The sequence below is a fragment of the Schistocerca gregaria genome, chromosome 5 (genome assembly GCF_023897955.1).
Source record: "Schistocerca gregaria isolate iqSchGreg1 chromosome 5, iqSchGreg1.2, whole genome shotgun sequence".
Lineage (NCBI taxonomy): Eukaryota > Metazoa > Arthropoda > Insecta > Orthoptera > Acrididae > Schistocerca > Schistocerca gregaria.
In genome coordinates, this window is record NC_064924.1 from 599,767,208 (window position 1) to 599,781,531 (window position 14,324).

The following is a 14,324-nucleotide window of genomic DNA, read 5'->3' on the forward strand; positions in this document are numbered from 1 at the left end:
TACTGAGTTTCCTTCACCAGCTCATTCAACAGTTTTACTCTGTCCTCTCTCGTTTGGGGTGGCCTGCGCTGGCTTTCTGGGACTACCGCCCACTCACCTGGTCTGACTGTGGCAGAAAACGTCATAGTCGACCCTGTAGATGTTTCCCACGCTTTGGGGTGGTACTTTGCAAAGGTTTCAAGCTGCACCCACTACCATTGTGCCATCCTTCCTCGGAAACAGCGGAAGAGGCTTGTGCAATCTCTTTTCTCTCTTTGAATTGAGAATTCTACAGTACTCCTTTTACTGTGAGGGAGCTCGAGTGTGCTCTCTCCTCATCTAGGTTTACTGCTCCTGGGCCAGTTACAATCCACATCCTCATGCTGCAAAATCTTCCTCCTGCAGGAAAAATGCTTTCTCCTTGATACCTAAAATTGTATTTGGACTGAAGGTGTATTTCTCACTAAACCTGGTAAAGATAAATCTCTTCCTTCCAGCTATTGTCTAATTGCGTCAAACAGTGGCCGTGTTCTTTGATTTGGAGAAAGCCGATGATACCTGTTGGCGGACAGGCATTCTACTTACTATGCACACATGGGGCTTCGCGGTCATCTTCCCACTTTCATCCGGGAATTTTTAACAGACCGAGTTTTCCGGGTACGTGTGGGTTCCTCCTTATTCCTCACCTTTTCACAAGAGAACAGGGTGCCTCAGGGCTCTGTACTGAGTGTCGCCCTCTTTGCCGTAGCCATCAACCCAATTATAGACTGCCTTCCAGATGGCATTTCTGGCTCTCTTTTCGTTGACGACTTTGCTACTTATTGCAGCTCCCAGCAGACATGTCTCCTGCAACGCTGTCTTCAGCATTGTCTGGACTGTTTCTATTTGTGGAGTGTCACAAATGGTTTCCGCTTTTCTGCTACCAAATTCGTTTGCGTCAACTTCTGGCAGTACAAGGCGTTTCTTCCACCATCCTTATGACTGGGCCAAAATGCTCTCCCGTTCGTGGATACAATAAAGTTCTCGTGGCTTACGTTCAATAGGAAACTCAATTGGTCTCCCCACGTGTCCTACCTGGCTGCACACTGCACCCGGTCCCTCAGTGTCCTTCGTGTATTGAGTGGTACCTCTTGGGGAGCTGACCAGACTGTCCTCCTCCACCTCTATCGATCTCTTGTCCATTCCAAGTTAGATTATGGATGTATTGTCTACTCCTCTGCACGGCCGTCTATTTTATGCCGTCTAAATACAATCCACCATTTGGGGATCCATCTTGCCTCTGATGCCTTCCGTACTAGCCCAGTTCAGAGTCTATACGCAGAAGCCGGTGAACTACCGCTGTCATACTGGCGCCACATCCTACTCAGTGGGTATGCATGTCGGCTTTCTTCCATGCCAGGCCACCCAAACTTTTACCCTTTTTTTGATGCCTTTCTTGACAGCCAATATGAGATGAACGTTTCTTCTCTGCGGCCTCCTGGCGTCCGCTTTAGTCACATGCTTCTTCAGCTGCAGTTCACATTTCCTGCCACTTTCCGAATGGGTGAGAGTCCTTCACCACCTTGGCTTCAGACACAGGTTTGTGTTCATTTTGACCTCAGCTCTTTCCTGAAGGATTCAACTCCCGGGCTGACCTATCGCTTCAAATTTCTTGAACTTTGCTCACGACTTGCCAATAGCATATTTTTGTACACTGATGGTTCCATGTCCACCCATGGTGTTGGCCGTGCTTTTGTTGTCGGGGATGATGTTTCAGTACTGGCTTCTCAACCAGTGCACAATTTTTACCGCAGAGCTTTTTGCCCTCTATCAGGCTGATCACTACGTCTGGAGGCACCAGCTCACTTGCTGTGTGATCTGCTCTGACTCCCTCAGTGCCCTTCGGAGTCTGGATGATCCAGGTCCAGTCCACCCTGTCGTTCGGCAGATCCAGGACTGCCTCCTTTTGTTCTTGGATGGGGGAGCCAAAGTGATATTCATGGGGGTTCCTGCCATGTTGGTATGCCTGGGAATGACGCTGCTGATGCTGCAGCCAAGGCCACAGTCTATCCCGGTCGGCCTGCCTCTTACTCTGTGCCCACGCAAGATATTCGTAATTTTCTCTATTGGCATATCACATCACTTTGGCATGCTCATTGGTGCTCGCTTCATGGGAACAAACACAGGGAAGTCAAACCTCTCTCAACAGTGTGGTCAACTTCCTCCCGGCCTTCTTGCCATGAGAAAGTAATGTTAGCTTGGTTGCGAATAGGGCAATGCCACTTTAGCCATCACCACTTGAGTGGTGACCCTGCACCCGTCTGTCCTTCCTGTAGCCAGCCATTAACAGTCAAACATTTCCTGATACTCTGCCCCTTTTTTAGCCACTTACTTCTCAGGGCCTGGCTGCTGCCCATTTTGCCGGACATTTTAGCGGATGACGTGCGAGCTGTGGCTCATGTTTTAAGAAGCAGGAATATGACGGAAGAGATTTGATTTCTACATGGTAATTCTGGTGTCTTGTTGACATTTTTTAGATACTCTTCCATAATGTCTTGATGCTTTAGATTTGTTTTTTCTTCCTTTCTGTATTGGACCTCAAAATGGTTTTTTACCCTCGCAGTCCCAGCATTCTATGGTTCTGTACTGGGCACTTATGACCTTAGATGTTTTGGAAAAAAAAAATAAAATAAATAAAAGGCGCCATGTCATGTACTGGAGATGTAAACTAGCTACAGTGTGGGAAGGCAGGAAGCTGGACGTAGAGATGAGGCGGGAACCATAGCTGCGGAAGGCGGCATACTCACAGCAGTACCCTGCTGTCTGGCTTGCAAGAGCAGAGGAATGCCCTCCTGAAAACACTGCTCTGCATATATGCCCAGTCTTGGGGGCATCTCCTTGGGTGACGACAGTGACAGCGATAGTGGGTCCACGTCCATTGGGATGGAGAGTGCAACATCCATTGGCTCGTCCTGGGGTGCCCAGTGGGCAGCTGCAAAGGCTGCGTGATCCCTTGAGACTGTGAATCTGGGGAAGAAAAGCAGCAGAATCACATGGCAAACAGCAATTATGAATTTGATGCTGGTGACAGTGCTGCAAACCATCAGGACCTGCACTTAGATACATATATGTGCCAATGCGTTTCTAGAACTTGCCTCACTGCCAGTGCTGATGTCGGCCAAAAACCCAATAAAGAACAAGATCATGTGCTGCGAAGCGGTACTTGCAGATCATCGGCAGCACTGGATGCTGCGGTGGGTGGAGTAAGTGAAGAAGCATCTGATGGTAGTGGCCATGCAGAAGTTCCACCAGTCACACACTGTCACATCAGTGGGAGCAATAGGTGGTGAGAAAGAGTTGCAATGCCTTTTCCTATGTGTGGGAGCTGTGAAGCTTGGCCATCTGTTGTTTAAAAGTGCATACAAAGCATTCTGCTTCTCCATTGGACTGGGGGTGAAACAGAGCACTTGTTAGATGACAAATGGAAAAATTTTGTGAACAAAATGGCACTCATGTGACTTGAACTGAGGGCCATTGCCCATAACATTGAAAAAAATTGAAGGCAACACTTGACTGGTGCTGTGTGACATGGTTTAGTTCATAGGTGCAGCAAGTAGAAACTTGCTAAAAGAATCTACTACAACAAGCCAACAAGTGTTCCAGAGTGGTCCTGCAAAGTCAGTGTGCACTCGTTGCCATGGCAATTGAGTCTTAGGTAGGTCAAGTTGAGAATGTCTGTGGCAGAGTGGATCTGGTTTTCTGCGCATGCGCGACACTGCGATGGCATTTGTGCTATGTGGGCATCCATACCCTGCCAAGTATAGTGCCGGCACACTAACTGTTCAGTGCCAACAATTCCCCCAATGCCTTCGGTGAAGCAGTTGTAACACATACTTTTGCAGCACTGTGGGAATGAGCACACATGATTGTCCACTATAGATTGTACTTAGGTCATACCTTGTTGTACTGAATGGTTATGCCAATTAACGAAGTATCAGCACACTACTGATGTCTGAATACTGTTCACTGAGCGAGGCCAGGACATGCAAATGTAATATAACAAAATTTTCAAACGAGCGTCTGCTTCCACGGCCTGTACAATTTTTCTGTAATTCAATGGAAAAGACTGCAGCAATTCAGAGTTCTATGCATCGGTGTGGCAACAAGATGCATCAGAGGAATCAAAATCAGACTCAGGGCTGATCAGAAGGTAAGAAAGGGTGCCAGCATTGCCATTCTTTTGCTGTAGATATGTACACAATTTCGTACTGATATTGGTATAGAAGCAAAGCCCAACATTGCAATTTTTGAGCAGTATGTGTAACAACTGGCTTTGAGGGATGAAACAAGGAAGGAGTTGGGATCAGTCATTAAATAGAACATGTGATCAAACAGATAGTGATGGAATTTTGTCAAACCATACACAATAGCGAGAGCTCCTTTTCCAGCTTGTGAATAATTGCTCTGAATTTGAGTGAATAACTTTGAGGCAAAAGCAATAGATCTGTCTTGTGCAACAGTTTTTTGAGTTTCTGAAATGCATTGTGACACTCTTTGGTCCACATGAAACACACATTTTTCCAATGCAAGCGATGTGATCTGTGAAGTGTTTGGAATGAAACAAATGTAGTAGTTCAACTAGCTTAGCACTGACTGCAGTTCAGATGCATTGCGAGGAACAGGCAGGTCACGGCTTGCATGCAAATGAGATTGGAGGGGGTGCATACCCTGACTGACCACATGATTTAAAGTAATGTGTTTCTGTCTAGTCACACTTTTCGAGAGGACACTTGAGTCCTGCATCTGACAACACCTGAAAAAGGGTATGCAAATTGGCATATGACCTGAGACAACAGTATCGTCAAGATAGTTCAAATAGAATGGCACTTAATCAGTCAGCTGTTCCAAGTAACATTGAAAAATGGCGGGTACGCAGGCACTGGTGAGCCTAACCGTTCATACACGGCACGATTAAGCAGAATTACGGAAGCACCTGTGTCCAGTTGAAAGTCAACACTACGACCAGCAAGTAGTTTGCTTGAATGGCGTGTCACTGCTCTGGGGCAAGATCAGAGCACAACCTTACTTGTATTACCGCTAGAAACTGGAGTTGGTTTTGGAAACAGTGCATTCACAGAATGTGCACGAGACCTGTTGTCGCGAGAGTGGGCAGAATTGGGGCTCTTTTGTCATTGGTAGCAAACTGCCTAGACATGGCCTTTCTTTCCACACGAGTAACATGTCACGTTGCACGACTGGCAATCTTGTCACATATGACGAGCAAAACAGTGAGGGCAAGACTTCACTAGACTTAGAGCCTTGGCTACTTGTTTATTTGGTTGTGTGCATGCTCACTGTGGCAGCTGGGTGGGGCGGTCACGGGCAAGAGGAAATTTGAAATAACAAATTGGAACCTGATCACATTTATCGGCAGCTATGGCACCAGAATTGTATTGTACTAATATTTGCAACACTTGATGGAGCAAAGGGTCAGAGTACTAGAGAATCTGTTCACTATTTTTGCTATCATTGTATGTGATAGCATCATGGATCGTCATGTCACTATAAAAGTTGAAACGGCAGTACTTGAATTTATACTTTTAGTGAGACCCGGTATACCACTGATGGTACATCTTCTGCAGCTTTTTATTAAGGCAAAAGAACTGAAATATGGCTCTCTTGATCTGAATCTGCTGTCCATAATACGAACTTAATGCACCTACTACTTCATCATAGGAGAGTGCGTTTGGAGACAATGTAGAGAAGAATTTTTGAATTAAGTGAAATACAGGCTCCCATGATGGACAGGAAATGATGATATTTCACAGTACCTTGAATTCGATGGACTGGACTGTGGGCCTGTCACTGGGAGAGATATTTGATCCAGGGCAGGGGGTGGAGGTGGCGGGGTAGCCATTCTAATGCCAGCAAATTACAGGAAAAGACAATTAGAAAAGTAATGTGCAAAGCTTCTGAGGGGGGAGAGAGAAAGAGAGAGAGAGAGAGAGAGAGAGAGAGAGAGAGAGAGAGAGAGAGAGATTCTGCAGCTCTCATCCTGTAATATGTGCAACAACAGGAACAAATGAGTCTATAGAATCACTGCAACTTCAGCTCCCTGCACCAGCCTAGAACACAAGAAAAGCAAACAAAAAATGTCGATCAGATTTGTTGCCACTTTTTGTGGCTGTGCCCTCTTGTAATGTTTTGTCGTTCCTTGCTGGATGAGGAGAAGGGGGTTATGATAGGTGGGTGGCTGGTTTCCTGTCACTACAACACAAAATGCACATGTGGTTAAAATACACTTTATTACAGGAACCAGTTGAGTACTGAACTTCAGTGATGTCCAATCTGAAGTTCTGTGGTTAACAGCATTCAAATATGTACTAATTCTTGAATCTTGTCCGTGTCCAAATAACAATATTACACAATGACTAATGTTCTGTCACAGCTAGCTAAGTACTGAGGTGTAGTGTGAACTGAATCCTGATGTGATGTACTGAGATTGAGAGCGCTTAGTCGGTGGCGGCAGTCTATATGCACACTACCCAGGGGGCATCTTGGTCTTCTCTTGTCATAGGCGTGCCTAGTTCAGTGCCAGCTATACAATGTTTCCTAGTGCCAACCATTGTAGTCGTGAAGGCATATGCCAGAACAGTGGTGTTTGGGCATATTGTGTGATAGTTTTCCTTGAAATCAGTTCCAAGGACTGCATTTCAGTATTTATATGACTACTCTCCTGTGTCATGTGGAGTCGATAGCTTGGGATGGTTTTTCTTATTGCATGTGTTACAGCTATGGATATCACTCCTGTTGCTGAATGTTTCATGATTTTCCTTCACATACTTGGGAAAGTTGAAGACTATTTTTTCATAACAGTGCTTTCTTGCACCCTGTAGTGTGATCCCACAGTAGCAGGCCGTAGTTGATACGACAGTGATACAGAAAATAGTACACCATTAGCATATACTGATCAATTGTTTTCTCGGGAAGTACACGATTCATGACAATTTGCCCTACACATGTGCATTGTTCTCTTGCCAGGCAATTGGCTGTCCTCTATTTTAAAACCCCAGAAGTTTCACAGCCCCCACACAATTCAGCTATGCTTCTCCACTGAGGCTACGTTCCAATTTTTGCATTTTTGCACAGATTATTTTGTTTATAACAAACCCTTCCTTTGTCACATAAAACAAAACATATATATTTCTTCTTGATCCTTGCTGATATTGATGCCTTCAGAGTAGAAACCTATGTCATCTACAAATTGCAAGAACTGTTCATGAAATAATAACTGTGATTGTGAATTAGTCTGCTCCCATCTTGACTAAACATATTGAAAGTGGCACAGGCTGACTGACTGTTAAATAATAATATTGACAGCAGACTTTAGGGCTCTTCTTCGCATATGATTAGGAAGCAAATTTGTTACATTGATCGCAGGTTCTGAGTTTAAGAAGCACTCAAGACTGGAAGAGACTGCTGTGAGCACAGTTAAGCCAAAGTTTAGCCTAGACCCTTGAATAGTGTACAGTGGATGGGGGTTGTCAGAAGCTGTATTGTGACTCTTAAGTTTCTGGGATGTACCTGTACATATTCTGACCCAGTTGAGAAAGTTTTGAGAGTAGTGAACTGAGCATCTTGATCTGTGGTTTTAGGTCACTCCTACATCTACATACATACTCTGAAAACCACTGTGAAGTGCATGGCAGAGGGTATGTCCTGTCAAGTGTGCATGCATGTGTGTGTGTGTGTGTGTGTGTGTGTGTGTGTGTGTGTGAGAGAGAGAGAGAGAGAGAGAGAGAGAGAGAGAGAGAGAGAGAGAGAGAGAGAGAGAGAACGCACGCTCCTCCTCCTCCTACACACACACACACACACACACACACACACACACACACACACACACACACACACCAAGAACAAATAGAATTAACATCAGGTTTATGTTTTACTAAAGAGCTGGAAGGAACTTCAGGTAAAGGCTTTATTTAATTGTCTCTGCCCCCCTCTTGCCCCATCTCCCACTGTGAATTCTTAAATTTGTGCAGATCACCATTGTACCAGAATAATCTTGATTGAAGTTCGTATGAGATTGCTGTTTGCTTTGTGTGATAAATTCTATGTTCATATTATTTTTAAATACCTCATTTTTTTATGGAAATTATGTTCTTCCAGTTGTGTGTTATGCTACTCCTGCTGCTGCAGGTAGTTAGTGATTAAGAAGTAAATGCTTATAGGGTTTCATGGGAGTAGGCTATATTTCATTACTCATTTTTTATGAAATTGTGTAAGTTTTAAACAAATAATTCCTGTTTGCAATGTTTTTATGTTTTACAGTGCAAGATCCCGAGTCAAAGGCCATTTGGAACTCTATATTGCATATATCAGAGAGCCGGGCATACCAAATACTGCACCATCCCCTGCTGGTCAGGAAGTGATGGGAACACCTCAATCAGGCACTGCACCAACTGCAGAACCAGATGGTGATTGGGAGATGGTGGATTCAGAAAACTCTGTGTCAGCACCAACTGAAACACCTGCCCAGGTAACTATGATGCCTTCCCGTCCAGCCCCACCGCGGCCTCCTCCTCCACCACCTAGAAGATCACGTCCACCATCTTTCCGGCGGCAAGACTCAGAGTGGGAAGTACTTGAGGCTGGTAGACCAGTTCAGCAGGTAGGCCATGTTCATTAAAAATATTTTGTGGCACGAAAAAAAATTGGTGATCGTTGTTAGTCTCCAACATAATACTTCAGATATATAGATAAGAAAAGGATCTGAGCTTCTAAAACTTCTGTGCCTTGAAGCATAAGTTTCCTTGTTTTGAGGGTGTGTGTACAACAGCAGTGGAGTTTTGCAGTCAAAACTGATGTGCATTGCTGTGATAAATAGTCTAACACTTTTAAATTTTGTTTTGTTTCCTTATTTTTATTTCTTTGTTTTGAATAAAGTTTCATTTCCACTGACATAATCTCTCCAGATATGCCTCCATAACACAATATGACGTCTAATGTCTTGCATGGAGTATGCAGTTTATTGTTGGCTATAATTGGTTAAGTATATGTTTCAGAAAAGTAGTACTTCTGGTTGTTGCTGTTTGATCTGGGATGTGGAGATAAACTTTATGGAGCTGTCAGAAATACTGATTTCGTCATTAGGAAAGTTGCTTTCTAGGGAAAAACAAACCTGCAGAGTCGATCTGTGCAAAGTATTGAGTCTCTACATTGGTGAAAATTGGGAATATTTACTAGCTGTCTGGATGAACATCTAAGAATTCTGACAGGGTAATCAACTTCACAAGCAGGGCCAGAATTGCAAGGGCAGATGAAGGCCAGAAAATATAAAACAAGTTGTTTAGTTAAGGAGTTAGTTGCATTAAATATAGAGAGATGTATACATTAGCAAAAGTAAAGAAGAGATGAAGGAATGAAACCAACTAAAAGATGGACAAACAACCTTTCTTCTTCAAATAATTCCAGTTTTGACTTCTTCTTCCTAGAGTCAGATTCCACATAAAATTGTGATAAAATTTCTTCCTCAGTTCTATGCCCATATTTCATCACTAGAGATCTTTCATTGAAGGAAGCTTTCTTCACCAGAACTAACTGGCTTCTGGTGTCTTACATGCTTTAGTAATTTTATATGATCGTATTTCCTAGATAGTAGAATTTTTGTATTACTAATTCACTTTCACCATCAGATAATAAGCAAAATATTTTTCTGTTCCCTGACAATCATCGCTGTCATTTATATTACCTTTATACTTAATTTTGTGCTAAATAGTTTGGTTACTAACAACGGAACCTCCCCATTGCACCCCCTTCAGATTTAGTTATAAGTTGGCACAGTGCATAGGCCTTGAAAAACTGAACATAGATCCATTGAGATAACAGGAAGAAGTTGTGTGGAACTATGAAAAAAGTAAGCAAAATATACAAACTGAATAGTCCATGTGCAAGATAGGCAACATCAAGGACAATGTAAGCTCAGGAGCGCCGTGGTCCTGTAGGTAGCGTGAGGAGCTGTGGAACGAGAGGTAATTGGTTCAAGTCTTCCCTCAAATGAAAACTTTAATTTTTTATTTTCAGACAATTATCTGTCCATCACTTTTTTGGGAGTGATTATCACATCCACAAGAAAACCTAAATTGGGCAAGAAGAAGAATCTTTTTACCCGTTCGCCAAGTGCACGAGTTAGGTGGGTCGACAACATATTCCTGTCATGTGACGCACATGCCGTCACCAGTGTCGTATAGAATATATCAGGCGTGTTTTCCTGTGGAGGAATCGGTTGACCTATGACCTTGCGATTGAATGTTTTCGGTTCCCATTGGACAGGCACGTCCTCTCGTCAACTAATCGCACGGTTTTGCGGTGCGGTCGCAAAATACGGACACTAAACTTATTACAGTGAACAGAGACGTCAATGAACGAATGTACAGATCATAACTTCGTGAAAATAAAGAAAGTAAACTTTTCACTCGAGGAAAGACTTGAACCAAGGATCTCTCGTTTCGCAGTTTCTCACACTAACCGTGGGACCTACGGCACTCCTGAGCTCACATTGTTCTTGATGTTGCCTATGTTGCGCATGGACTACTCAGTTTGTATACTTTGCTTATTTTTTTCATAGTTCCACACAACTTCTTCCTATTTTCTTGATTGATCTGTGTTTAGTTTTTCAAGGCCCATCCACTGTGCCAACTTATAACAAAATCTGAGGGGGGTGCGATGGGGAGGATCCCTTGTAAGTTCAACAGTCCATCCAAGTCGTTCTGCTACTAAAATAGCTGTTGTTTCCGTGAACTTTGACAAAGGCACCTATTACCTACAAAATTCTGTTCCTATACTAAAATCTTATTTCATTTCTGTTATCATTTGACACAGAGGTTTAATAAAACTGCGGTAAAGTGGGCCTCTGCCACACTTCTTAACATTGGTCTTGATTTTCCAGTTAACTTACTCTAAACAGCTTTGTCTACTTTACGATAGAAGGCTCTAAATGACCACAAATTCTGTAAAGGTTTTTTTTTCTTTCTTTTCATTATTAAGGTAAGTTAAGACCTTTGATGACTGAGCATTGCTACTACTGGGCTAATCGTTACCTTTACTCCTTAATATTTATTTATTTATTTTTTTTTTTTGGGGGGGGGGGGTGGGGTGGGGGGTGGGGTGGCATCTAGGACCATGTTAAGTCTTGCTGCACTTAGTACAGTGCCTGCCTTTTCTTCTGAGCCCAGATTTCCCTCATTCATTCTTTGTGAGTGGGCCTGCTTGCACTCTTCTGTCCAAAGGACACAGTGTCTTCTTCTCAGTTGCTCGTCTCAGGTTATTCCGTTTGTGACTATCTCATTTTGGAAATGAACACTGTCAAAAGCATCTTCGGGTTTGATATGTAGCATCTGGAGGCCTTCTTTGATGTTTTCAAACCATGTCGTCATAGTTTTTGGTTTTGAATCGCGCTCGTGGTCTCGCGGTAGCGTTCTCGCTTCCCGAGCACGGGGTCCCGGGTTCGATTCCCGGCGGGGTCAGGGATTTTTCACCTGCCTCGTGATGACTGGGTGTTTGTGTCGTCTTCATCATCATCATCAATCATCCACATTACGGTCGGAGGAAGGCAATGGCAAACCACCTCCACTAGGACCTTGCCTAGTATGGCGGCGCGGGTCTCCCGCGTCGCTCCCCTACGCTCGGTAAACGGAGTATGGGACTCATCATCATCATCATCATCATCAAAAAAGAGAAATATATTTTTGATTAACCTGTTTATGTCAATTCGTTTGAGGTGACCATAAAATCGTGCCCGTCTTTTATGGATTATGTCTGTAATGTTTTCTATTTTACTGTAGACTTTCTTGTTGTATCTGTTTTGATGGGTGCCATTCGTTTACTTGGATCCTGGGATTCTTACAATGATTTTGCACCCCCCCTCTCTCTCTCTCTCTCTCTCTCTCTCTCTCTCTCTCTCTCTCTCTCTCTCTCTCTCTCCCCCCAGTTCTTCGAGGAGCCTTTTATCAACATTTAGGGGTAAGGTTTCGGCTGCATACAAAACTATTGGCTTCAAAACTGTTTCGTAGTGATATGTCTTAGTGTTCTGGGAAAGGCATTTCTTGTTGTAGATCATGCAGGATGTTTGGTAAGCTGTTGCTAGTTTGCGTGTCTGCTCCTTGTCCAGTCCATTTTTCATGTTGATCTCACCCAGGTACTTGAATTTGTGTACCCGGGCGATGATATTTTGAATGGAGTTCTGGTGGGGTGTCTTTAATGTTAGTCAGGACTTCTGTTGTCTCAAATGATATTTGCAGACAAGTTTGTTCAGTGATTTCTTTTAACAGTTTGATTTGAACTCTAGCAGTGTCTACGTCGTTTGCCAGAAAGGCAATGTCATCTGCTAAAGCCAAGCAGTCTACTTCGATCCCCTTTGATTTGGTTACAATTCACAAATGGCTACAGTTCGTTTGCATTAATATTTCCTGCCAGGTTCTGATCATCTTTTGAAGGGCGCAGTTGAAAAGCATTGGAGACAGGCCATAACCTTGCCCGACCCCTATTTTGGCATCAAAGGAATCCGAGAGACACCCAAGGAATTGTACTTTGGATTCTGTATCTGTTTGGTTAGTTCTAATTAAGGTCAACTCTGAACTCATTTAGGATGTTCAGCAGGACCTCCCATTCTATGGAATCGTATGCCTTCTTGAAGTCCACAAAGACTTAACATGTAGTGTTTGGACCTGAGTATAATATCTGATTATTGTTTCAAGATTGTAGATCTGTTCGGCTGTTAAGCAACTTTTTATGAAGCCCTCTTGCTAGTCACCTATTTGAAGTGTGGGGCTTCTAAACGCTCCAGACTGGCAAGTGAGAGAATTTTATAGCTTACCAGTAGCAGGAATATTCCTCGGTAGTTGTTAAACATCTTTCATGCTGCCTTTCTTGTGCAAGGGATGGATCAGGGCTATTTTCCAATCTTTGGGCAGTATTTCCTTATTCTACAATTTTTCTATTTGTTTTTCTAACATTTAAAGTGATTCCTTTGGGGAATATTTTGACAGTTCTGCTATGACTGAGTCTTCTCCAGATGCTTTGTTGCTTTTGAGATGGGCAATGTGGTGCTTGATTTCATCTTTATCGGGTGGTCTGGACTCTGGGCACCTGAACAGTGGTTTTCTGGTCTCAATCAGGTTTGGATGTTTAACAGTTCAGTAGTTCTTGAAAGTAGCCTGCTAGAATCTGACAATTTTCTCCATTTGAAGTCACCAGTGTATCGTCCTTTCACTGAAAGCATAGTGACGGCAGTTTGTAACCAGTCAGTTTGTGTGTGAAGGCTCTTTAGTACTCTCTGGTTTCATTCTTCCTATAATTTTGTTTTATCTTTTCAAAGAGTGATTTTTAGTACTTATGCTTCTCAGTTCTAATTGCCCTGGCTGTTTGGGCATGTTGGATTATATAGGTTTCCCAGTCAGTTCCCAATTTAGTTGAGTACTATTGTTTCCATGCACTGAGTCTTTCCTTGAGGACTGACTCACATGTCTTTCCACCAGGCATGCTTGTTGCTTCTTTTGATTTCTGTAAATTCTTGGGCAGCCTCAGTAAGGTGCTCTTTGCTGTTGTTTGCAGTCATTTGGTCTCACCTTTTCTTTGAACTCGACGACCCATTCTCGAAGTTTATCATTATGAAAGCATATAATTTTTTTGGTAGTCTTTTTGGTGTTTGTGGGTAAAGGTTTGCATGTAATTATGGACATGTAATTATCTGAAGCCACATTTATGTTTTTCTTTACTGTGACATTCACAATTTCAGGACTGTTCCTCCTGGAGATAATGACTTGGTCTATTTGGAACTCTCCGATGGTTTGAATGGCAGATTGCAAAGTGGTCTGCTTTCTGGGTAGATGTCAAAAGTGGGTCTACATTACCTGCAGGTTGTGATGCAAAACTTTTGCCGTTTTGGTTGGTTTTCTACTGGGCAGGGTAATTTCCTATAATTTTCTTGTATTTTTTTTTCTCGGCTGTGTTGAGCATTGCAGTCACCCATAAGGGGTTTCACGTGATATTTAGGAATCTTAGGTAGTTTTTCATCCAGTAGGTCCCAGAACTTATCCACTTCTTCTGGGTCAGATCTTTTTTATCATTTGTAGGGGCATGCACATTTACTAGGTGTAGGTTTTGTTGGCATGTTTGACTGTCAGTTTAGATAATCTGTCATTCACTGGTTCGAAGTTTGTGACCGATTTAAGGATTTTGGTTCTCAGGCAGATGCGGTTCCAAGCATCACAGCTCCATTGAGGATCTGTTTTTGAGCTCCAGTCTTGAAGAAACAATAAAGAAATGATAACCGTCAGATTCAAAAATGTCTTCACCCGGTTACC

The 14,324-nt window shown here is 43.0% G+C and overlaps 1 protein-coding gene across 8 annotated transcripts in view; it reads left to right on the forward strand.

The window, feature by feature from the left end:
- Nucleotides 1-14,324, forward strand: part of LOC126272480 (E3 ubiquitin-protein ligase Nedd-4) — a 203,398-nt gene that overhangs the window by 39,511 nt on the left and 149,563 nt on the right. For 4 of the 8 annotated variants that reach the window (XM_049975359.1, XM_049975360.1, XM_049975362.1 and 1 more), the window contains exon 6: nucleotides 8,293-8,632. In XM_049975359.1, coding sequence (XP_049831316.1) covers nucleotides 8,293-8,632 — 340 coding nt within the window. The remainder of the gene's footprint in view (nucleotides 1-8,292; nucleotides 8,633-14,324) is intronic. The other 4 variants (XM_049975363.1, XM_049975364.1, XM_049975365.1 and 1 more) reach the window with 1 other exon arrangement.